We start from the raw sequence: 25,786 nt of genomic DNA, 5'->3' as shown, positions 1-25,786 counted from the left end.
GGGCACAGTAACCCACTCCAGTATTCTTGCTGGGAAATCCCATGGACAGAGGAGCTTGGCAGGCTACAGTCCAAGGGGTCACAAAGAGTCAGACACGACTGAAGAGACTTAGCACGAATGATTAAAGCTGGGGAAAAGGGCAGTCTGGTTTCATTCCATTCGGGACACAATAATTCCATACCTGCTCTGTGCAAAGGGCTGGGCTGGGCCCTGGTGATACAGAGACGGGGGTCCACGTGAAGGGGCAGAAGCATGTCCTCAAGTTCTTGATTTCTGAAACACCGTCTTTTGGGTAGGAGCCAGCCTAAACTGGATGGGAGACCTGAGATCTGGCCACAGTTTCACTCTTTCGGGGTGATAGGACTTTGCCAAGATCACCTAACCTCTGTCTTTCCATAATTGGAACGTGGGGTGATGGTGCCAACTTTCTAAGTTGTTACCATAGTGAGGACTGGAGAGCGTTTTGTGAACAGAGCAGCCCTGGCCTCCTGCACAGGCTTATTCTTGCTGAATCTCCCTTTCTCTCTGGCGGGGTATGTGGCTTTGCTACGTGGCAGAAACCACCAGAGGATGGCTGGCCAACTCCCTTGAGTTGGCGGGAGGATTTGGCCAGGGTGATTCCTAATGGCTGTAAGGCCTGCCAAAGCGCTGGCTCAGCCGAGTCGTGGTCTAGCTGCTGGTTAGGGGCTGAAGCGAAGCCTGTGCCTTACTCACCACCCCCCAACAGGCATCTCCCTGACTGGGGGCACCGTGTCTTTCTTGAAACATCTTGGGTCTGGGCGAAGGGAAATGCTTCTGTCTTGTTGCTGTTTCTTTCTCAAGAGATGTCCCCCCCCCACCACTTCTTTGCAGGTACCTTTTTACTCTTCAAATAAAGAAGGATTTGGCTCTGGGAAGGCTGCCATGCAGTGACAACTGTACAGCGTTGATGGTGTCCCACATCTTACAATGTAAGTAGCAAATGTCGGCTTTGGGGCCTGTCAATCAGCTAGAGAACCCAGCAAAGGAGCTGAGCACCCTCAACGTCCCCACCATTGTGCTGGGACCTTTCTGTGGAGGAGAGAAAGCAGGGATGAGATAGATGGAAATGACATGGTCCAGTAGAAAAGGGCTGGTCACTGTAGTCATTGAGATTTGGATGCAAATCCTATCTCTGCATTCTAACTGTTGTAGCCTGGAGTGAAGTACCCTTGTCTGTCTCTGCCTGAGTTCCCTAGTCTTTAAAATAGTGACAAGAATGCCTTCTCACAGAGTGCTTATGTAGATTAAAAGTAAATGCTGATTTCCTTCTATCTCCGTTTAACCTTGCCCTCCCACTGCCCCCAGCTTGCTCACCAGGAGCTGGTCTGGACTAATCCAGGCAGGGACTTGCTAGGCAGGCCCCCTACTCCTTCTGCTTCCCCCAGGAGCCATTTGTGGTACGTGCTTTCTGCGGCACATTGTCACATTTAATGTGATTTCCGTGTTGCTCTTTATCATGATTCCAGAGAACAAAGCGCAGAGTCCAGCAGGTGGAGAGAGGCTAAAAGGGAAAAAGGCCCCAGGCGTCTATTAGAGTTCCCCATATCCTAGCAGCCAAGCCGGTGGACGAGGCTAAGTAAGGAAGGCAGGGAAAAGGAGACCCAGGGAACAGCGGGGCCTTGCCTGGGAGGGGGTGAAGCTGGGTAGGTCAGCCTGTTCCTCATCCCCAAGGGTAGGGTTGAGGCAGCTGGAAATAATCATTATGATTATTTTAATTTCATGTGTATAATCTATAATATTTGTTCAAAGGAGAATAGGCTGTTCCTTCCTATTCCTGCAGGATCATAACTTCATCTTTTTGGTTTCATTTTTTGACCTCTATCCATTGCCTCCCTGACAGTCCAGAAATGGTCAATTTCTGACTTCAGTGGGAACTCCAGGGTAAAGGGCTTGGATAGAGACAGTATCTGAGTCATTGTTTACCAAGTGACTCGTAACTGAGACAGAGTGACAGCCCAGGATCTCAGGAAGGCAGTGAGCAGTGAGAGCAATAGTTATCAGAGAAGGCTTATGGAGGAGGTAGCTTCTGTGCTGCGCTTTAAAGGGATGCATAGGAATTGGATATGTAATGATAAGCAGAGAAAAAAGCAAAAAAAAAAAGGGGGGGGCAGTGATGGTACAAGAAGGAAGTATATACAGAGGATACAGCTTAAGTACAGCTCGAGCATAGGGTCTGTTTAAGGGAGGTGGCCAAAAACTAGGCATCATTTTGAAGGGCCTTGAATGCCAAGGACACTAACTACATGTCCAGTATTGTGCTTGGGGTGGGGTCGGGAGATGGGGTATGGCAAATGGAAAAAACAGTATTGGAAGACTTATCCTTCTCTACTTTATCCGCCTGCTAAATCAGCGGTCAGAAGATTGGGGCTCCCCAGACATCCTTTGATGGGGGAGCCCGATTTCATTCTTAAAGGTTCAGCATTATGGATTTGAGCACTCCCTAGTGGCCATTTCAGGCACAGCGCAGAGCACTTCAGGTTTTCTAGAGGGCATTTTGTTTGCCAATGAAGCTCTTTCCACAGAAAAAAGCTGAAATTTCAAGGAGTCAGCTCTTCACAATCCACGCAGGTCAGATTATTTCACTGGATGCTGAGACAGTGTGCAAAACCCAACCAAGCTGCTCATTCATTTGCTCATTTAATATTTATGTCCCAGGCATTCAAGGGCCTCCACATTCTGACCTTGTCATCTGCTTAAATCTCTCTTACACACCTCTCTGGCTCTAGCCAGACTTCCTCCCAAACACAATTTGTGCATTCCAAACAAGCCTTCCACTTATGAATACCCTTAGTAACTCTTCTTTGTCATTGATTCAGCAAAAATTTATTGAGTACCCACCACCTGCCAGGTACTACTATAGGCACAGGGAACATAGCAGTGAAATAAACGACAAAAATCCTTGCTTTCATGTAGCTCACATTTTGGCAGTGGAAGACAATCAGAAGAAAATAAGGAAATATATAATGTATTAATATGTTTGTCGGTGATAAGTACACCGGAGGCCATGAAATATGGAAGGGAGTGAAGGAAATTCAAGGGGCAGGTACTGAATTTTTTAAAAAGGTGGTCAGGTTAGGCTTCACTGTGAAGGTAACAGCTGAACAAAGACTTGGAGGAAGTAAAAGACCAAGCCATGCAGAAATTGGGTGGAAGAGAGTTTCAGTCAGAGAGCATCCAGTGCAAAGGGCCTGAGATGGGAACATGCTGGGAATATACAAGAAATATTAAGTAGGCTTTATGGCTGGCTGGAACTGAGGGAAAAAGGGAGACAGTAATCATGGAGAGTCTTAAAAGTGTATTAAAATCGACTTCCCTGGCAGTCCAGTGGCTAAGACACTGCGCTCCCAATGCAGGGGGCCCGGGTTCGATTCCTGGTCAGAAAACTAGATCCCACACGCTGCAACTAAAGATCCCGTATGCTGCAACTGAGACCCAGTGTAGGCAAATAAATATATAAAAATAAAATATTTTTAAAAGCATATTTAAGACATACGATATTACTCTAAATGTGATGGGAAGCCATTATAGCATTTGAAGCAGAGGAGTGAAATGATCTGAATTAGGTTTGAACTACATCATGCTGGCTGCAGTGGTGAAAACAGAAACTTGTAGCAAGTCATAAATAAGCCATAGTGATCTAATGTAAAGTATAATGAATGTAGACTGTAATAGTGTATTATAATTATGTAATGTGATGAATATCGCTACAACAGCAATCATATTGCCACCTATAAGTGTATCAAAGTAACCCAATGTTATAGTCAAATTTATTCAATTGAAAGAAGAGAGAAAATAAACCTTATGAAGGATGGTAGAAGTGGGGAGACTAGATAACAGGCGATGGCAGGAGAGAGGATGGTAGTTTGGACCAGCGTGCTCACAGCAAAGGTGTGGATGCTCTGTGCTGCCTTCTATCATTAATGATATTTACCTATTTGTATGTCATAGGTCTCTTCCCAGATTGTCAACAGAAAAACAAGCATGGTCTTATGTGTTCCTATGTTTTCCTTAGAGTCAGCATAGGGCTTGTGCTTAATATTCAGAAAGATTGGTGTGTGATGTGTGTGTGTGTCTAATTTATTTTTTAAAAACAGCTCAACTGTGGTATAATTTGCATACCATAAAATTCACTCATTTGTAAGCCTATAACTCAACGGTTTTTTTTGTAAATTTACAGAGTTGTGCAACCTTTACCACAACCCAGTTTTCAAACATTTCCATCATGCCAAAAGAGATCTCTCATGACCATTTGCCCATGCTCACCCAGCAACCACTAATTTATTTTCTGTTTCTGTGGATTTGCCTTTTCTGGACATTTCATGGAATCACAATGATAAAATATGTGGTCTTTGGCATTGGGCTTTTCTTAACAAGCACAATGTTTTTGAAATTCATGCATGTTCTAACATGAATCACAGCTGTCTGTTCCTTTCTACTGCTGAGTAGTATTCCATTTTATGGGTGTACCACATTTTGTTTATCCCTGGTCAGGGATGTCTGGACTGTTTCCAGTTAAGCTATTATGAATAATATTATGAATATTCATGTACAAGTCTTTGTGTGGACACGTTTGTTCATTTCTCTTGGGCAGATTCCTAAGAATGTAATTGTCTCATCTGAAGGTAAATATTTTGGGCTTCCCTGGTAGCTCAGAGGTTAAAGTGTCTGCCTGCAATGCGGGAGACCTGGGTTTGATCCCTGGGTTTGGGAAGATCCCCTGGAGAAGGAAATGGCAACCCACTCCAGTATTCTTGCCTGGAGAATCCCATGGACAGAGGAGCCTGGCGGGCTACAGTCCACGTGGTCACAAAGAGTCGCACATGACTGAGCGACTTCACTCATTCACTCAAGGTAAATTTAGGACTTCCCAGGTGGCGCTGCTACCGCTGCTGCTGCTGAAGTGCTTCAGTCGTGTCCGACTCTGTGCGACCCCATAGACGGCAGCCCGCCAGGCTCCCCCGTCCTTGGGATTCTCCAGGCAAGAACACGGGAGTGGGTTGCCATTTCCTTCTCCAATGCATGAAAGTGAAAAGTGAAAGTGAAGTCGCTCAGTCGTGTTCGAGTTTTAGCGACCCCATGGACTGCAGCCTACCAGGCTCCTCCGTCCATGGGATTTTCCAAGCAAGGGTACTGGAGTGGGGTGCCATTGCCTTCTCCGCCAGGTGGCGCTAGTGGTAAAGAATCCACCTGCCAATGCAGGAGAGATAAGAGACATGGGTTTGATCCCTGGATAGGGAATATCCTCTGGAGGAAGGCATGGCAACCCACTCCAGTACTCTTGCCTGAGAATCCCATGCATGGTCAGAGGAGCCTGGTGCGCTACAGTCCATGGAGTCGCAAAGAGGCAGACAGGACTTAGTACCTGAGCATGCGTGCATAATGACTGTTAATATTGAGTACCTTCTCATCTGTTTTGTTAACCCTGCCTATGTTTTCTTTGGTAAAATACCTATTTAAATCTTTTGCCAATTTAAAAATATGTTGTCTTATTGGACTTTAAGATATTTTTATATATTCTTATAAAAATCCTTTACGAGATATGTAATTTGTGAAACTTTCTTCCAATCTGTGGCTTGACTTCATTTTCTTTGTGTATGCGAGTGCATTTTCTCTTTTTTAAAATAATGAATGTGTTTTTATTTCTCTAACAATTTAAAAACTGTGAACATTTTGTGATTCAGCCACAGCCTTTGCTTCCGGGTGACTCCTTCTTTGGGTTTTAATGTCTTTTTATATAACAGACTCCTGTTCTGGAAGGCAAGTTAGCTTTTCATCATTATTTTTGTCTACATAACATCCAAAGACAAATTCCATAGGGACAAGTATATGTACCTAGTGGTCGTGCACAACCTGAAGTAAATTCATTATCAATGCTGCAGCCTTAGAGCCAACAAAAACCCCATGACCAAGGGCAGCAGTGAGCCCAGCCGCTGGCGGCAGCTTCTTTTTTTAAATTGAAGTATAGTTGATTTATAATGCTGTGTTACTTTCAGGTGCACAGCAAAGTGATTCAGATATATGTTGTTGTTGTTGAGTTGCTAAGTCCTATCTAGCTCTTTGTGACCCCATGGACTACGGCATGCCAGGCCTCCCTGTCCCTTACTATCTCCTAGAGTTTGCCCAAGTTCATGTCCATTGAGTTGGTGATGCGATTCAACCATCTCATCCTCTGATGCCTTCTTCTCCTTTTGCTTTCAACCCTTCCCAGCATCAGGGTCTTTTCCAATGAGTCAGCTGTTCATATATATACATATATATGTACTATATATATATATATACACACACATATACATATACACTCATATAAATACTTTTTCAGATTATTTTCTAAGTTACTACAACATATTGAATATAGTTCCCTGTGCTTTAAGTAGGTCCTTGTTGTTTATCTAATATATAATATATATATATATATATAAATGGTAGTTCAGTTCAGTTCAGTCACTCAGTCGTGTCCGACTCTTTGCGACCCCATGGATCGCAGCACGCCAGGCCTCCCTGTCCATCACCATCTCCCGGAGTTCACTCACTCACGTCCATCGAGTCGGTGATGCCATCCAGCCGTTTCATCCTCTGTTGTCCCCTTCTCCTCCTGCCCCCAATCCCTCCCAGCATCAAAGTCTTTTCCAATGAGTCAACTCTTCGCACGAGTGGCCAAAGTACTGGAGCTTCAGCTTTAGCATCATTCCTTCCAAAGAAATCCCAGGGCTGATCTCCTTCAGAATGGACTGGTTGGATCTCCTTGCAGTCCAAGGGACTCTCAAGAGTCTTCTCCAACACCACAGTTCAAAAGCATCAATTCTTTGGCACTCAGCCTTCTTTATGGTCCAACTCTCACATCCATACATGACCACAGGAAAAACCATAGCCTTGACTAGACAGACCTTAGTCGGCAAAGTAATGTTTCTGCTTTTGAATATGCTATCTAGGTTGGTCATAACTTTCCTTCCAAGGAGTAAGCGTAATCTCATACTTCCCAGTTATCCATCCCTCCTCCCAACTCCTAATTTCTTTAATTCTGTCTTTTGGAGTGTGAGAGTTTTTAATTTTGATAGGCTTTCACTTTCTTAAGATGTTTTAGTCCATCATGTTTTTTGGTGTTTTGTCTAAGAACTTTTTGCCTAAGCTAAAATCAAAAGAACTTTTCTCTCAGTTTTCTTCTAGAACTGTTTTAGGTTTATCCCTTGGGTTTAGGCCTATGATCCATTTTGAATTTTTTTGTATGTTTGTATGGCATATGATTGTGGGGTAGGAATTCAACTTCATTTTTTTCTTTTCTTTTTTGTGTGTGAGGATGTCCATTTCTCCTATTTGTTGAAAACACAATTATTTCCCCATTGAATTATCTTGTCATCTTTGTCAAAAAAACAACTGGCCATAAATGTAAGGGCTTATTTCTAGGTTCTCAACTACATTCCATTGATCTATGTGTGCTTATGCCATTACCACATTGTATCATTTACTGTAGCTTTGTATCAACTTTGAAATAGAGAAGTATATATTCTCCAGCTTTGTTCTTTTTCCAAATTGTTTCGGTTGATTTGCATCCTCTGCATTTCCATGTTCATTTTTTAAAAACTTTTATTTTTACTTTATTTTGCTTTACAATACGGTATTGGTTTTGCCCTACATTGACATGAATCAGCCACAGGTGTACATGAGTTCCCAATCCTGTACCCCGCTCCCGCCTCCCACCCCATATCATCTCTCTGGATCATCCCCGTGCACCAGCCCCAAGCATCCTTTTAAGATTACTTGTTTCTACCTCCAAATTTGGTAGGACTTACACTGAATTTATAGATCAGTTTTGACAGAATTACCATCTTATAAATACTGAGTCTTCTAATCTTTGAATCTGAAATGTTTCTTCATTTATATAGACCTTTGAAACATTTCAGCAATGTTTTGTAATTTTCAGCCCACAAATTTTACACATCTTTTGTTAAATTTATTGGTCTTTTATTCTTTATGTACTACTGTGAATGGAATTGTTTTTCTAGTTTTCTTTCTTCATTGTGCTTTGCCAGTACATACAAATCCAAAAGCTTTGTATATTGAGCTTCTATCTTGCTACCTTGCTGAACTCATCTATTATTTCTAGTAGCTTTTCGTAGATACCTTAGGATTTTTTAAACATAGGACCATGTTGATTACAAGGAAAGACATTTTAATCTCTTATTTTTCAGTGAAAATTCTTTATATTCTTCTTCTTGTCTGATTGCACTGACTAGAATCACTGGTAGAATGTTGGACAGAAGTGGCAAGAGCAGATATTTTTGTCTTTTTCCTGCTTTTAGGGGGAAGCACTGTTTCTCACCATTTAGTATGATTGTGATGTTAGCTGTAGGCTTTCCATAAATAACTTTGTCAGGTTGAGGCCGTTTTCTTCAGTTTTTTGTTTGTTGAATGTTTTTATCATGAATTGATGTTGGATTTTGCCCAATGCTTTTGCTGTATCTATTCAGATGATAATGAGTTTTTTTGGTCCTTTATTCTGTTAACATAGCATATTACATTAATTGACCTTCACACGTTGAACTGATCTTTCACTCCTAGAATAAATCCTACTTACTCATGATGTATAATTCTTTTTATATGTCGCTGGATTCAGTTGACTAGTAACTTGTTGAGGACTTTTTCCCTCTGTATTCATGAGAGATATTAATCTGCAGTTTTCTTGTGATGTCTGTGTCTGGTGTTGGTATCAGAGTACTGGCCCATGAACAAATTGGTAAGTGGTCCTCACTCTATTTTCTGGAAGAATCTGAAAAATTGGTATTTGTATCTTATTTGAATATGTGATAGAATTAACCAGTGAAATCATATGGGTGGGCCTGATTAAATTTGAATGTGATTCGTACATTTTTCAATGTGGGCAAAACAGAAATAGGTAAAAGAGCCATTGATTTGGTCTTTTTAAAAAAAGCTTGTTATATAGAGATTTTCATTCTAATGTGGTTTTTTAAATATACAAGCATGCCTCATCTGTCTAAAAATGAGCATGCCATCTGTCTAAAACACAATAGAAAACCAAGACAAAAGAAAAATAACTTTCTAGAACTCAAAATTGATGCCCCATGTCCATGAATTTTACTCAATAGGAGAGCACCACATTATTCCAAGGAGAGTCTGTTTACTCTTATAGTTGGTAAACTCCTAATAGGTTTGTATATCTGGATTAGCTTTTTTTTTTTTCATTTAAAATGTGAATTTTAATTGTAAAAACTGTTTTGGGTTCCCATTTTATGGTAGATTAGAAGTCATTATTTGGAACCAAGTAGAGACTTCTTCAGGGGAAGTCAATGACAAGGAAGTGATTCTTATGACTCTGACAGAGAGTGGAAAGGCCTAAAAATTATAAAGAATGTGTAAGAATTCAAAAACCAAAACAGGAAACTTCTCTGGAGGTCCTGTGGTTAAGACTCTGGGCTTCCAATGCAGGGGGCATGGGTTCAATCCCTGATCAGGGAACTAAGATCCCACATGCTGCATGGTGCAGCCAATAAATAAATAAATAACAATGTCAAGCCATTTACTGTAGGGGCAGTAAATATCTGCCTCAATTGCATTTGTAGTGTTATAACAGACATTTATAACAATAAATTGGATACATTTAGAACAGAATGTTATGACCAGGAATAAACTTCCAGTGATTTGGAAAAACAAAAATGATTTCCAGAATGATTCACCTACTGGGGATTCCACATAGTGGGGTTTTACTAGATTTCCAATGTACAGAGTGATGAATGGCTGTGGCTGGCTTACATTGTAGTTGGCATTTATAGTCTCCTTTCTTAATAATGTCTGATCAGTGCAGAGTGAGGTTAGGGGGCTGTCTTAGTTTGCTAGGGTTACCATAACAAACAGCAACAGACTAGGTGACTTAAATGACAGAAATTTATTTTCTGACAGTTCTGGAGGCTAGACATCAAAGATCGAAGAGTCAGCAGTTTCAGTTTCTTTGGAGGCCTCCCACCTTGGCTTGCAGATGGCTGCCTTCCTGACGTATCCTCACGCAGTCTTTCCTCTTGTACCTGCATTCTTGGTGTCTGGCTGTGTGTCCAAATTTCCTCTTCTCAGAAGGACACTAGTCAAATTGGATAAGGGCCCACTCTACTGCCCCATTTTAACATAATAATTCCTTTATATGCCCTGTCTTTAAACACAGTCATATTCCGAGGTACTGGGGTACTGGGGATTTAGGACTTCAACATATGACTTTGAGAGGGAGGACACAATTCAACTCACAACAGGGACTGATCAAGAATAGAAGAGATCATAAACAGAATGTGGGAGAAGAAAATAACATTCATCTATGATCCTGGAGCCTCTAAGACCTATACCGTGTCTGTGACTTCCTATGTTGAGACTTCATAAAAGCCCACTGCTTTATTTGAAAAAGAACCAGTTAGTTCTTCCCTAAAACAAAACAAATATGCATCAAGTATGTGGTGGGAGGTTTAGGGCTGCATTGGCCGCCAAGAAAGGGCTGTTTGGGGGCAGTCAGAGGGTCTGTTGGGTGCTCCGTTGCTTAACTCATCAATGGTAATGTGAAAAATGTCACTTTTCTGTTATGCAGCAGAACTGGGAGACTTTCATGAAGAAACAGATAGGAAACACTTGGCACAAACCCGGTACTTACTGAACCAAGATGATTTAGAGAGCAAGATCGTGCACTTCCATCAGAAGCACATGTAAGTTCTTTCACTGGCACCTGTTTCCACCTGTTCCACTGGTAGGAAAGACTGAAGCCAGGGACAGACACTTAAAAGCAAGCTTTTAAGTCAGAGAAGCATCACTTTAGTTCAGTTCAGCCGCTCAGTTGTGCCCAACTCTGCCACCCCAAGGACTGCAGCACGCCAGGCTTCCCTGTCCATCACCAACGTCCAGAGCTTGCTCAAACTCATGTCCATTGAGTCGGTGATACCATCCAACCATCTCATCCTTTGTTGTCCCCTTCTCCTCCTGCCTTCAATTTTTCCCAGCATGGGGATCTTTTCCAATGAGTCAGTTCTTTGCATCAGGTGGCCAAAGTATTGGGAGCTTCAGCTTCAACATCAGCCCTTCCAATGAATACTCAGGACTGATTTCCTTTAGGATGGACTGGTTGGATCTCCTTGCAGTCCAAGGGACTCTCAAGAGTCTTTCTTGACACGACAGGCTCAGGAAAACATAGAGTTCCTCTTGGAACTCTCAGGGTGGAGGTGTCATTCTTGCTGCATTTATTAGGCTCATAAATTCTTTCCCCTTGCAGTGGCAGGAGCCCAGCTGAATCTGACATTCTGCTACTGGACATAGCAAGGAAGCTGGACATGTATGGCATCAGGCCACACCCCGCCAGTGATGGTGAAGGGATGCAGATCCACCTGGCTGTTGCTCACATGGGTGTACTGGTGTTACGGGTAACAGCTCCTTTCCTTTAAAGTCCTCAGCTTTGGGGGTTATCTTGGCTTAAACTTCAGTGTCCATTCCCAAGGTGACCCCTCCCCTCAATTTTACCACCAGCCAGAAAGGGAGGCAGTGCTTGGAAGAGTTTAAGGTAAGTTCCTTCCCCTTGATGAGCTGTTTCCTTTTGCAACCTAGAACTGACTGTTTTCTCAGAAGCTCACATGTTAGATCAAGCCAGCATGGTGGAGAGAGGAAGTCAAGAGGCTCTTCAGAACTTTTAGACCCTACAGAAGAATACAGATTTTGGCATCCTAAAAGCCCAGGCTATGATATAAAGTGCATTCAGCCTGTCCAAATCCGCCAGAAACAACCCAAAGAGTTTCTCATTCAGTTACAAGTTGGAGGTGCCCAGTGCCCACAAGTAGGGCATTAGCGCCCAACCCTGCAAGAAATCTTTACTGTTAACAGGCTCATCCTTTCCCCAAGATTCTGTTTTCCAGGTTAGAAACCAACTCAGGGCTCTCTGTCCTCCATCATCATTAATCCTCACGCCTAGGAATGTGGCCAGAGGCTATTTTCAACAGTTTTTCAGTCTGTTTAGACTTCTATATCTGTGAATATTCAGTGAATTCAGATCCAAGTCAAAGTTTAAGAACCTTCAGAATGATAGGCAGATACCTGGACACGTTTGGGAGTGAACCCCTTGTGAGAAAGCAAGGGATGGCTTTGGACCCACTGACCTCCAGGACCGAATTATAGCACTGAAATAAGTCACAAAGCAGGTCAGGTACAGACTTGGCTACAAAAATCTTCACTTTTTAATTTATTTGGTTGTAAAACTTTACAGCATGAGACTCACATTGATGGCCAGAAGACCCAATGGATCACAGGCATAACCTGTTCACCCAGGAGGGAATTTTTACCCAGGCCACTCTGATTCATTTTCTTTTTAAAGATAAGCAACAAGGATATATTATACAGCTCTGAGAAATATAACCACTATCCTGTAATAACTATTTAAGCTTTTTATTTAATATTGAAGTACAGTTGATCAACAATGTTGTGTTAGTTTCAGGTATATAGCAAAGGGATTCAGTTTTACATATATATGGATCATTCTTGCTGATCCCGATTCTTGCTATTTCCTGTTGCATGAGAGAAGTTGGTGAGGGTAGAGGGGCAAGATCATCGTGTTAGCTGTGATCTCTTTCAGTGTGACTACTTCTGCGGACAGTTGGGAACAATACAGATGATCTATTTTGTCCTACATGAAATCTTGTATTGAGTGCCTTCTATATGTTCTTCATTGTATTATTTTCTTAAAAAAGTTTTATTGAGCTATAATTAGCGTACCATGAAATCCATCTGTTTTAATGGTACAATTCAATGAGTTTGAGTATATTTATAGTTGGGAAGTAATCCATTCTTCTTTCTATCAGTATATTTATTGTACATCCACTCTGTGCCAGGTACTAGAGGTACAGAGGTAAACAGGAATGATCCTGACTTCATGGAACTTAAATTCTTATAGGAGGAAGACAGTTAAGCAAGTAATTATAAAAAATGTGATATGCTTTGTGCTAGAAGAAACATAGGATGGTATGGTAACACATGTGAAAGGGACTTAGCATTTAAGCAAGCCCAAAGGGATAAGGTTGGCAGATGAAGGAGGGTATTCCAGGGAACGGGCATATGGGCAAAGGCCCTGAAAAGGATAAAGGACGACATAATTAAGAAGCTAACATTAAGCATGACACATGGCTTCTGTCATTAAGATAGTCACAATTTATTTTGAAAGACCAGAGAAATAATGGTCAATATCAGACAATAAATAATCAAAAGCTAATCTATCCTATTTATTTTAGTTGCACAAGTAGCATACACAACAGAATAATGTGGTTACCTATAGAGAATGGTTAGATGGCAACAGAGATAGGAGTGACAGTGGTGGGAGTGAGACTTCTCAATATATTTATTTTTGTACCTCCTTTGATTTTGGACCATGTGAATAAAAACCAAAAGAGTTAATTTGTTCGGGTAGTCCAGGAGAGCTAAAGGAGTTCAGAGGAGTTGGAAATGTGTGTGGGCTGTGACAGTGATATAGAATATCCTAGACGAGGTGCTACCAGAGCTGGCAAGAAGGCTTGACCATGGGGAAGTCATTCTGGTAGGAGAATGAGGAGACCTATGGGGGCAGTGGGAAAGGTACAGAGTTGGATGGAAAGGTGTTTTCTGGGAGTAATGGGATCAAAGTTATAGTCAATATAAGGGCAAGAAAATCCAGCCAAAAGAGTTTTGAGTTGATTCAGGCAGTGAGTGAAGCGCTATTGAAGGTCTTAGAGTAAATGAGGTGGCAGGATAAATGGGATTTTTTAAAGCAGTTCAATCTGGTAATATAGGAAGGGGTGAGATTAGACAAGCTATTCAGTTCAGTTCAGTTCAGTCCAGTCATTCAGTAGTGTCTGACTCTGTGACCACATGGACTGTAGCACGCCAGGCTTCCCTGTCCATCACCAACTCCTGGAGCTGCTCAAACTCATGTGCATCAAGTCAGTGATGCCATCCAGCCATCTCGTCCTCTGTCATCCCTTCTCCTTCTGCCCTCAATCTTTCCCAGCATCACGGTCTTTTCCAGTGAGAAGCTATTGAAGTGCAGGTTTCCTCTGCTTCAAAAGTAGAGCATTCCTATGAAACCTTTCCTAGCTGACATGGTGTAAAGTGAAGAAGCATTAACCTGAGGACACATCTTCCTAATGGATGCACAAGATAAATCGAGATAAAGTACTGGCTGGATGCTGAGCTGCTGAGTGGCGTGTAGTTCCTGGGGAAGGAGCATAGAGATGCCACTCTTACTGCTTGGCACGTGCACTACTTTATAACACCTTGATGCAAAACCAGTGCTGATTTTTATTTTTGCCTTTTTTTTTTATAAGAGCAAAATTCCTCTTTGGATTTCTTTCAGTTAGTGAAAACAGGTAATAATGTGGGTTTTTCATGTAATAAAAGCAAAGTGGCATAAAGCAAACTTTTGAAAAGCAGGGGACCCCTCAGTTCAGTTCAGTCCCTCCATCGTGTCTGACTGTTTGTGACCCCGTGGACTGCAGCACACCAGGTTTCCCTGTCCATCACCAACTCCCGGAGCTTACTTAAACTCATGTGCATCGAGTCAGTGATGCCATCCAACCATCTCATCCTCTGTCATCCCCTCTCCTCCTGCCTTCAATTTTTCCCAGCATCGGGGTCTTTTCCAATGAGTCAGTTCTTCGCATCAGGTGGCCAAAGTATTGGAGCTTCAGCTTCAGCATCAGTCGTTCCAATGAATACCCGGGACTGATTTCCTTTAGGATGGACTGGTTTGATCTCCTTGCAGTCCAAGGGAATCTCAAGAGACTTCTCCAACACCATAGTTTAAAAGCATCAATTCTTCAGTGCTCAGTTTCTTTATAGTCCAACTCTTACATCCATACATGACTACTGGAAAAACCATAGCTTTGACTAGATGGACCTTAGTTGCCAAAGTAGTTTTTTCTGTGACCTCCCTATCCTGGTTAGAAACCTTTCCCTTCTTACTTGCATTTCAGGGCAGGTTTGTGTCCCACCTAGAATGCCTTCTGTGGCCATAGTAAAGTGAAGTCGCTCAGTCGTGTCCGACTCTTTGCAACCCCATGGACTGTAGCCCACCAGGCTCCTCCATCCATGGAATTTTTCTAAGCAAGAGTACTGGAGTGGGTTGCCATTTCCTTCTCCAGGGGATCTTTCCGACCCAGGGATCGAACCAGGTTCTCCTGCATTGCAGGCAGAAGCTTTACCGTCTGAGCCACCTAATACAACTGGATCAGTCTATACAAGAGATAGATCAAGGATAGCCCTGTTCATGTGATGCATTTTCCAACAGGTTCACATTGTCTTACAAACCAGCCTGTGCTGATACTCATCCTGAAATCTGCCATGTGTTTTGTTATAGGGAAATACAAAGATCAATACTTTCAACTGGGCTAAAATCCGAAAATTAAGTTTTAAGAGAAAGCATTTTCTCATCAAACTTCATGCCAACATCTTGGTAAGTAGCTTTTGAATAAATTCTTTTACTTTCTACTCACTTGAGATTTCTTGGTTGTTTCTGCAAATGATTGGATTGTGAGTGGTGAAAGCTGGCTGGCCCCAACCGGTGATGTGCTTCCTCTTTTGCCTCTATATAAATAAACCAGAGCTTTGGTCAGATTTTCACTAAAGGCAAAACACTAAGAAATCCTACTGGCAGTTCTGAATGAGTAAAGCGATAGGAAAATGGGGTGACTGGGATGAAAGGCAAGTCTCCTTAGATATCATTTTGCAGGGATTTGGTAAGTCAAATGAGGGAGCCCAGATCTAAGACTGTGTCCATATTAATTCAAAGTTATTTGCTTGATTTTATAAAGTATTTTCATCTTTCCTGAAGCCAAAAAAAAAATTGAACACCTACTATGTGCCAAATCACTGAACACCTCTTTCCCAAAGCAGGATGTGGGGAATGGGTATATATTAAGCCAAAGAAGCAATTATTGGGCAAGGCTGCATTATACAGGTGAGACAAAGGGGCTAGAAAGAATTTTTATGACTACAAAGGAAATGGAAGATATGTATCAGCTACTTTTTTGACCTAAAGATAATTCATGCTCCAGATCTTAGCCTTAGATAAAAATATTCATGTGAGCAGTTCAGAAGACTGAATCCAGTGTGAAGCTTGTGGAGAATCCCAGGGCTGTATCCAGAGACCTGGAGAGGAATGGGAGAAGGGGAGGAGCAAAGTATATCGGGGGTATATAGTGAGTCAGGGGATGGGGCAAACTTGTACTTTAGGTCTGTAGGACCAAGCTCCTCTGCAGCAGATTAGAAGTTAAATGAACATCACAGAGCATCATAGAACAAGGCAGCATAAAGAGGGAGAAATGTTTCTAGCTGGTATGTTACAAAGACTCGTGTATATGCAGTCATCCTATAAAGCCTACCATTTGTAAAAAAAAAAAAAATCTCCTCCCTCCCCCTTTCCTGTTGGTCATTTATAACTTCTTGTCGCCTTGAAAGGGTGCCCTTTGATGTTCATTTTAACCTAATTTACAACTTCATAAAATGTTCCTGGCAGAGAAGAGGGGGTAAAAGGGGGTGTGAGGTGAGGAGGGTGTGCAGAGTAAGACTTGCTTCATAGAGAAGGCTCTGTTTTTGAGCAGTAGCCCTGTCTGTTCCTCGGAAGGTTGCCAATCATTTGATTTCAGTAGGTGTGAAGCCTAAAGGGAGCCAAGTGGAAAATCAGAAGCTGGATGTGGACCCTGGACCAATAGTTTGGCAGGCGTTGGGCTTTGAAGGTCTTTGATATTCTTGAAGGATGTTTTGCTTGATGGAAATTGGTTTATACAGGTGTTGTGCAAAGATACTTTGGAGTTCACCATGGCCAGCCGAGATGCCTGCAAAGCTTTCTGGAAAACCTGTGTGGAGTACCACGCTTTCTTCAGACTTTCTGAAGAGCCCAAATCAAAGCCCAAAACCCTGCTCTGCAGCAAGGGTTCCAGTTTCCGCTACAGGTAATTAAATATTGCACATAAGCAAACTAAACACACAACTTCTTTTCAATAACAGGGAAGGCAGTAGGAAAAGCTTGAATTCTAGAAGCAATAAAGAATCCATTTCAATCACATAAAGGATGATACCCTTAACTGGTCATTCTCTGTGTAACTCATTAAGTCAATATTTTCTAACAGAGAGGCAGGGGAAGGAGTACACCCCACTTAAGGGGTTAGATCAGAATTTCTGCAAGGATAGAGGGGCATATACTGTGGAGAAAATGTAGTCAATGAACCTATTGTTTTCCTTATGTGCAACTTACATGCTAGCCATGTGAGGGCTAGTTCAACAACATCCTTTTGGTTATGGTTAGGCAAAAGATAGGGTGAGAAAGCCCTGTAGGGCCTAAGGGACTAAAGAGGTTGAACAATATGGTAGTAGAGGCTCCATACTACACGTTAACACCTTGGAGAAAAGGAAGCGAGGTTGAAATAAGAACTTGTTTTTACTTGAACCCACCAGCCTAGGAATTCTTTGAAAGACACTTTCAAACTCTTAGCTAAGATAAAAATTCTAATTCAATGCTTCCTGTAAAGGATTTTTCAAGTAGCAGAAGCCTGCCTCAGTAAAAAGTGGGATTTTTACAATGTACATATTTTTATGGAATCGTTCCAAAATATATTCTACAAATCTCTGTCTTCTTAAACAGATGATACTAAGCATGTTTCGCCCTTTTCTTAATGACCTGAGTTATTATAAACAGTGCTTATTATCCTCTGCCAGCAGCTGTGGTACAGTGGCGACCTCGGGGCGGGGGTAGCATGTCAGAGCCTGCACCATAGTGATAAATGGCCCTGACTTTGGGGGTTTTATTATGCTCATGATTTCTTTTTTGGTTCCTATGTTTCTCCCAGCAGTCAGCTGGTTTTATTTGCTAGTGTATGCCTGACTGGAGCAACTTTCTTCTACTGTTTAGTTAGATGTTTTTCTCCTGTCATGGGTTGGGAAACCAGACACATACCCTCAATAGAAACTATGTGTAAATTTGGAGGAAGGGGAAAGGCCTTTAAAGGAAAGTATATTAGTTTTCAAGGCCAGAGTTTGTACCTGTTAAATAGCCCTGATCAGATGCTTTTAAAAATTTTCTGGGTTCTGAGTAGTTGAGATTGCTCCGCCCGATTCTTGGATGAGTATTAACATGCTGGTCTGGCACGCTCCAGTCCGTGGGGTCGCAAAGAGTTGTACACAGCAACGTGTTCAGAGATTCATGACATATGTCACTCCTCCAGACTCTTTTGAGTTCAACAATAAATGATGCTTTTGAGTTTTAGTATCCTACTGGCTTATGAAGAGCATTCATAAAATAGTTTACCTCATTTTTCTCACAGTGGAAGAACCCAAAGGCAACTTTTGGAATATGGAAAAAAAGGGAGGTTGAAGAGCTTGCCATTTGAAAGGTAACCTGGTTTTGTTTTTCTCTGTGATGGTAATTTTTTAAGTTGAATTTAGAGTGTTAGAGGGATCCTGTATTCACATGAAGACTATTTCAATTCCTTCTCTGTTTGGGGATTTCAGGAAACATTACCCATCTCAGTACCATGAACGACAGTGCAGGTCCTCCCCAGACCTCCTCTCTGATGTGTCAAAACAAGTAAGGTTTTTTGAAAATTTCTTCTTCTTTATGTAAGTGTAATGCATCCACATTTCAAATGCTTCCAAGAATTGATTGTGCCAGAATCTCCCAGTATGTAAAAAGGTGTAAAAAGGTTACTGTGATCAAATAGGCTAACTTCCTGGGGTCTGTCAGCTAAACATCTCCAGCCAATAGATTGTTGGGTACACTGTGGTGTGTACTGTATGGACTGACAAGATCTGGGCAACCTGTATTGCTAACATCTTGCAAAATGCAGATCCAAATGAATTTCTATGGCTTTGTATTTTTGAAACTAAAAGCTTTGCCTTTTTACCTACGAAAATCTTAAGTCTTAGGTGAAGCTATGAGATCTTGGGTTAAGATTTGAAAGTACTTTTGCTATGTAATTTTGTTAATTTAAGAACAAAGTGCTATTCTCTTGGAACTGTGAGATGATAGCTTCACTTGAGTTTTATAGTATGAACCATGTTCATTTTTCTTTTGCTCTCCCTAAAAAAATCTAATTAGAGGTCTCATAAACTCTGTCTTCATTCAAGTCAGAGGCAGTTTTTATCTGAAAGGAATCAGAGTTATAATGCTGGAAGGTACCATCAAATGTTTAATCGTCTCCTGCCATTCACAGCCCTCCTCCCCACCATTTTACAGAAGGGAGGGAGAAGGCTGGAACAGTGAGGTTAGGAGACTTACTTGAGGTCACACAGCAAGTAAAGACAGAGCCAAGCCAAGACCAAAAGGCAGAACTCTTGGCTTGTGAATATAGCTACTCAGCCATACTGCTTGAAGTACAATGCTGGGGCTCAAGTAGATAGATAATGTGGAGGCTGGGAGTGTGATGGTGTTGAGAGAGTAGTGTTATATCTATTTTTCAGCACATATATTGGGATGCGGTCCAAGTTAGAACCTTTTATGTATGTATTTATCAACCCTGGCAGAGAACATGGGTAGAAATGACTTTGTGAAAAACTACCTTTGTGAAATCAAAGGCTGATTTAGATGCCTGTCCCCACCCCAACCAAATGGCTTTTTTCCTTCTTTCACCCACCTGTCCTTTCTCTCAAGGTGGAAGATCTGAGACTAGGCTATGGCAGTGGGTACTACAGAACTGTGAATGGAGTGCACGCCTCTGAGCCTGTGCTGGATAGCAGGAGGAGAAATTCCGCAGTGGAGGTGACGTTTGCAGCTGAGTTGGAGCATTCCAAACCAGAGGCAGATCCCATATCATTACATCAGTCCCAGAGCAGTTCCTCTTTCCCTTTTATTTATACAGACCCAGTCTTTACTGCTGACCCTGATCCTGACACTGATCCCAGAGACTACTTTGAGGAGAGGAGTCCTCTAAGCTCCTTCCAAACAAGCTCTAAGTTTGCTGACAATCCCATTAGCACATCTTCTGGCCTTACAAGCAAAGTGAGTCCAGCAAGGCAACTTACTTACACAGATGTGCCCTATATTCCTTGTACTGGTCAGCAGGTTGATATTATGCCTCCCCAAGTCTTCTTTTATGTGGACAGACCACCCCAGGTGCCCAGACGGTCTCCAATCATGGCAGAGGAAAGGGAAAGACCAGACAGCTGTCTACAGTCTACTGCAGTGAAGTCAGCCAAAAGAAGCCCAAGGAACATCAGAATGAAGAGCTTTCAGCAAGACTTTCAAGAACTCCAAGAAGCTATGGCTAGGACTACTGGCAGGAGCAATGTGAATGTAGATCTAGAAGAGCAAGATCCAACTATAGAAGATGCATTTGCATATAACATTCAAGAGCCAACCCCTAAACGTTCCCAGAGCCAATCAGACATGAAAACGATCCGATTTCCTTTTGGGTCAGAATTTAGACCTTTAGGGCCTTGTCCTGCTCTCAGTCGTAAAGCTGACCTGTTAACATATATGTTTGCAGAGCAGGAGTTTCCAACAGTTTTAATGGATCAGGGAGCTACAGAAAGGTATGTGCCTAGTGAATCCAGTGATTCTGAGTCAGAGATTCTTAAACCAGACTACTACTCTTTGTATGACAAAGGAATAAGGTCACCCATGGCCAGAATCCGCTTGTCTTCTGGTAGTCTACAGCTAGATGAAGAAGATGAAGATGTTTCTTTCGATACATCAACTGCTGAAGATAGGACTTTGCAAAAACCATGTAATTACTTTTTAGCCTAAAATGTGAACCCTATGAACATGTCCAGACCAATTCCATGTTACTCACTTAGGTGAAACATAAGGCACTTTCTGCAAAAAACCATTTTATTACTATTCACTAGTATTAAGGGAATCTTCTAAGCTTGGGCACCTAGGTTATGAAAGATCCAGCTACTGCCTCATTCCTCAAGCCTCTCTTCTATTTCCTCTGAATCATTCTGGAACATGCCCTTTCCTCACCAGCCCTGAGGCAGGGTGAGGTGGGTATCTGTCATCTCTATTATACATTTCCCCACAGAGACTTTATAAATGAAGGTCAGGCTTCTCAACACTGAAGAACAGTAAGAACAGTAACAGGATGGACTGGCATACAAAACTGGCTTCTGATATTTAGTGATAACAGACTGTGACTGTGTTGATCATTTTGTTCTTAAACAACACTGCAACTAAAGGTTTCAGTCCTCATTATTTGTGTGGGGCCCAGTAAAAATGGTCATGTTTTATGTTAAAAGACTTCAATTTTTATAACATATATTAGGGGGAGCATAGCCCTCTTGTACTTCAGGAACAGAAGGAACATAGATCCTTTCAACAGAATACAAGTTTATAATTAATCTAGGACTTGGCAGAATTCTAAACCTTGGAAATTCATGAACTGATCAGTTTCTAAAACCAGTCATCTGCTGATGAGGACAATATGATGTTTGACCTATTCTCTATTCTTAACTAGCTATAATATGTAGTGAAAGATAAAAGTTAACATGTTGGTCTGTTTATCTAATTTCTTCTGCAAGAATTATTTTTTTTGCCATATCTTGTTGCATGCATGTAGGCAAGGAAATGAGATGAATAGCATTTTAATAAAGTGATGGAAACCCATTTACTTAAAAAACAAGTTGTAAGTATGAACTTCCTTTGGTTTTAATCAATTTCAGAAGTGATTGTCTCTAGCCTATAATTAAGTGAAGGTACAGTTAGAGAACAAGGAAAAGGAGGGAAGCAGGTAAAAATGTATAGTCAGGGATGGAGAAGTGGTAGAAATGGGGTAGCTAAAAAGAAAAAGGATAATACTCCACACTGAGTTAATGAACCAAAATTCTATTCTTGACCCATTCAGGATTTCTCTATTATTCCCCCTTGAAAGGTATAGCATTCTATTTGAGAACTTAATCTTCTTTTTTTATTTTAATGGTAAGTACAACATATTTACAAGATAATATTAGGTAATGACATCAAAGAAATGATGCAATTATATAAGCAAGTTATTTTTATATATGACTGAATGCATAAAAGATAGATGGAATAGTTTTCTTACTCTCCTAGTCCTTACACCAGAAAAATCCCTTTTAATAAACCTCACTCTACTGCTTTTCAACATTCCAGCACTTTCCTTCCTGCTCCTGGAACCAAATCCAATAACTCACAAGTCTACAATAGCTATTTCATAATAAGAATATATGAAGCCCAATCACTTATGTATTAATCATATAGATACTCAAAGCTACATTAAGTTAATCTCTGACCTTTTCTATAGGAAAAACCCAAACTCCTTTAATGATTATATGCTGTTTCTCATCTCAATTTCCAGAAATCTTTGCAAAATTTGTTCAAATACAGGGTTCAAATCTGTATAAGATTTCCTAACAAAACTATATTAGGGTGACCATATAATTTACCATCTAACCTAGTAAGGACATTTTGAGAGAAAGAGGACTCTATTAATAATTTTGTCAGGACAGAAGGCAGAAATCATGACAGATATTCAAGCAGGACAGAAATCAGATATTCAAATTATAGTCCATTGGAACTATAATCAATGCATAATAAAATTGTGAAGAATATCTTCTAGTTTCCAATGGAAACTCTGATGTTAAAGTTCCAACAATAAATGAAAGGGGAAAGGAGAAATAATTTGAAACAATTAAAATACCATACCCCTCAAGAAAACAAACATTAAGGACCATGAAATTTAAATATTTATTTTTAAATCCCCCCAAAACACTGAAGTATGCTTACCCAGAAACAGTTTACAGGACTAATAACTAAAATGAATAAGCAATATGATTTTTCTATTTATAATGCAGCTGTGCTGAAAGTTTCAAATAATCAATTTAAAAATTTGTTGCTTTTACTTTTATAAAAATATTCATTTAACACATGAGTTGCAAAATTATTACCAGGCCTCTACAAATTATAAACTGTGATTGAGTTTGTTAGTTAGCAGGTGAAATTTTTCACTGAACTATTACTTCAAAATAAAATGTGTTAAAAGTAATTATTACAGTATAGGCACCAATGAAAACATTTTCTTGGCATATGACACAACAACAACTTATTCAAGTGTCTGTATTATTACAAAAGAGGAGGAGGTAATGGCCACTTTGACTAAAAACATTCTTCACTTGAAGAACATCTTCTAACATTTGGCAATTAATGAGCTTTATTAAAATGACTTTTGTGCAAAACCCAAATTGTGCAGATCCAAACAATAAAACATAAACTATCAAAACTAATTAATATCAATAATTCTACAACTACTGAAATACAGCCCCACTTCAGAACTTAGGCAGGCATAATATATATACTGGGCTTAAAAGAAAAGGGTATTACCCACGTAACAGTACCATAAATATAACTGAAAATTAACTGTACAATCTAACTTACCTTTGTACGGACAGAAATCATCCGGTACTATGATTATTTTCATATGAATTAGAAAATGCTTATTTAAATACCCTCTCAAAAATGAACAAATGATGCTTACGTATTGGATAGTTATGAAGAACAAAAATGTATAAATAGTTTATAGGACATTTTAAGACCATGACAAAAATATGCTGGTGTAAATTATATTCATACCTGTTAACCAGGTATTTATAATCACATGATAATCAGCTTCTTTTAAGCTCCCCAAATCCACTCATATAATATGCGATTTGAGTTGGTTTTTAAAATGAATCCTTATTCTTCCAGTATTACTGAAAATTCATCCTTGGCTAATTGGTATTGCTTTAGCTTCCCAACCATGTTAAATAAGGATCAACCATCTCTTCTATAAGAGAAAGTAAATACTGCACACAAGAGGTACCTCTGTTGCTACATGTTGCCTCTAAACACTACAGACGCAGGGCTCTCAAATGTAATCATTATTGAGCTGCCTGGAATATCATACCCACTTCGTAGAAACGTCAATACTTTTCCAGGTTTCATTTCTAAGAGCTTATCAAAAACTTCTATCTTAAGAATGTGTAACTTGTTTCTGCTTCCCCACCAATAGTCATTTTTAGAATATGCTGTGTTTAAAAAAAGCTTTTTGAAGCTTGATGATTATAAAAGTTGAATATTTATGATGACTTTGAACAACCTGTATGTTTCATGAGTGTACAGTTAACTAAAGATCAAAACATGAAAAGTATTCATCCTAGTAACTTAAATAATAATGATACCTAAAAGCAAAACTGTCTCAACATTTACTAGAATACAGGTGAAACTATAGTATTAAAAGTTACTCCTTACAAAATAATCTCTTTAAAATATAAAATGATAAACACCATCACAAAATAGTTGAATAGCTTCTTCCAAATCTTCAATGTTGCAAAGATCCAAAAGGCACATGGAGCTCATGAGTTAAGCATTGGTAAGCTTGAAGTAGCTTTGGTGGGTTTCTCTGGGTCCATATGAAATAGAAGCCAATAACGAGAAGTTTCTTAGGGGGATTCATCTGTCGAACACCTATAAAATTAGGAAAAACTTAAATGATGTATAAGTATGCGTGTGTCTATCTTATATCTGTATGAACTCTCCAGTGAAGGAAGTGATTGAGCAGACAAAACTGTATTGGGTCTCATCATACAGATGCTGAAATATAAGGAAGTTAAAAAATCCCTTTTGTGTCTGATTTTACAGCTTCCAATTGATTTGTTTGATTTGGAAAAGAGAAGGGAGGTTTTCATTAAAAACTAAGGGATTTTAATTAGCCTCCAATTAAAATAAATAAATTAATTTAGGAAAAACTAAGGGATTTTAAGAGGGGTTTTAACTGATGAATATAAATAGGCTTTATCAGCTAAAAAGATCTAGGAGAGTATGTTTTACAGCTGTATAGTTTGTTCCAACTTGATCCCAGCGGCATCACAAATACAAAGAAATAAAAAGATACGCTGAGAAGCCATATAATGAGATTAAGGCTAAGATTAGTATTGCTTTATAACTTGCTTGAGCTAAAAAGTTGTGTTTGTATATGCATTTTAAAAGGGAATTTAACAATTAAATGTAAGAACTTTACTGAGTGTGAACAAAGTTAAAGCAACAGTTCAAGAGACAGTATAGAAACTGAAATCAACCATAAGAACTCTTCAGAATCTTTATTTGAGTTTTTCTACCTAAAATCCTTTCCTTAACTTTTCCTATGGGGGTTAAACTTAATGAACTATAGCACTGAAACTGAATAGCACTGTGATAAGAATAGCAGCAAGAATGAAAGCATTCCTAAATGGTATTTACAAGGGTCCAAATAAGAATATGCCCCCTGACCTTTTGTCTATACTCCTACTAACAAAAAAAAGGGGGGGGGAACAACCAGGCCATTTCATTCAGTGAAAAACTACCTTGTAATGTGTGCAGATAATTCCAAAAGCTAATATTTCAGATGGGCGGCAAACAAAACAGTTTTCAATTATATGACTATTAAGAATTGACTTTGTTAGGAATAACCAAAATAAGTAGGTAATCATATTATCACATCATAAATGAACATCCAACAGAAACTGTCAAAATAGTTTTTTAAAAATGACATTTCAAGCTTACTTTTGAAATTTTTCAATTAATTTCTTCACCATTTTATCTGTAATGCCAGGACAGGCAGCTTCGGCCACAGCAATACTTTTCTCCAGTTCTTCGATTGCCTGATTCCTGCTTGCATTATTCTCATCCTGCTGTTTAAGCTGAGAAAGATCAATAGCTATAACATTTAAAATTACTAAATTTCTTAAATTAGATAGCCAAAGCTGATGAGTCCATACTTACTTCAGCAAATGCAGGTGTGATTATCAT

At 40.1% G+C, this 25,786-nt stretch overlaps 2 protein-coding genes and 1 pseudogene across 2 annotated transcripts in view; 1 reads left to right on the top strand and 2 right to left on the bottom strand.

Moving 5' to 3' along the window:
* The first annotated feature begins 682 nt into the window (after nt 1–682).
* Nucleotides 683–21,626, top strand: FRMD7 (FERM domain containing 7). The gene is made up of 8 exons (XM_040265262.1): nt 683–950; nt 10,601–10,715; nt 11,276–11,423; nt 15,374–15,469; nt 16,804–16,967; nt 18,336–18,404; nt 18,523–18,598; nt 19,661–21,626. Exons 1-8 carry the CDS (start codon nt 929–931, stop codon nt 20,753–20,755), a joined length of 1,785 nt encoding a protein of 594 aa, XP_040121196.1. The 5' UTR covers nt 683–928; the 3' UTR covers nt 20,756–21,626.
* LOC120882474 lies at nt 5,658–5,947 on the bottom strand (annotated as a pseudogene).
* Nucleotides 21,627–22,692: 1,066 nt separating the features above from the next.
* Nucleotides 22,693–25,786, bottom strand: part of STK26 (serine/threonine kinase 26) — a 68,848-nt gene continuing 65,754 nt past the window's right edge. Inside the window, exons 10-12 of the mRNA XM_040265263.1 lie at nt 25,760–25,786; nt 25,541–25,677; nt 22,693–24,466 (exon numbers count right to left, since the gene is read on the bottom strand). Coding sequence (XP_040121197.1) covers nt 24,442–24,466; nt 25,541–25,677; nt 25,760–25,786 — 189 coding nt within the window. The 3' untranslated portion in view covers nt 22,693–24,441. The remainder of the gene's footprint in view (nt 24,467–25,540; nt 25,678–25,759) is intronic.

The sequence above is a fragment of the Oryx dammah genome, unplaced genomic scaffold (genome assembly GCF_014754425.2).
Source record: "Oryx dammah isolate SB20612 unplaced genomic scaffold, SCBI_Odam_1.1 HiC_scaffold_23, whole genome shotgun sequence".
Lineage (NCBI taxonomy): Eukaryota > Metazoa > Chordata > Mammalia > Artiodactyla > Bovidae > Oryx > Oryx dammah.
Note: the sequence above shows the minus strand (reverse complement) of the source record. Positions and strands in the feature narration are given on the sequence as shown.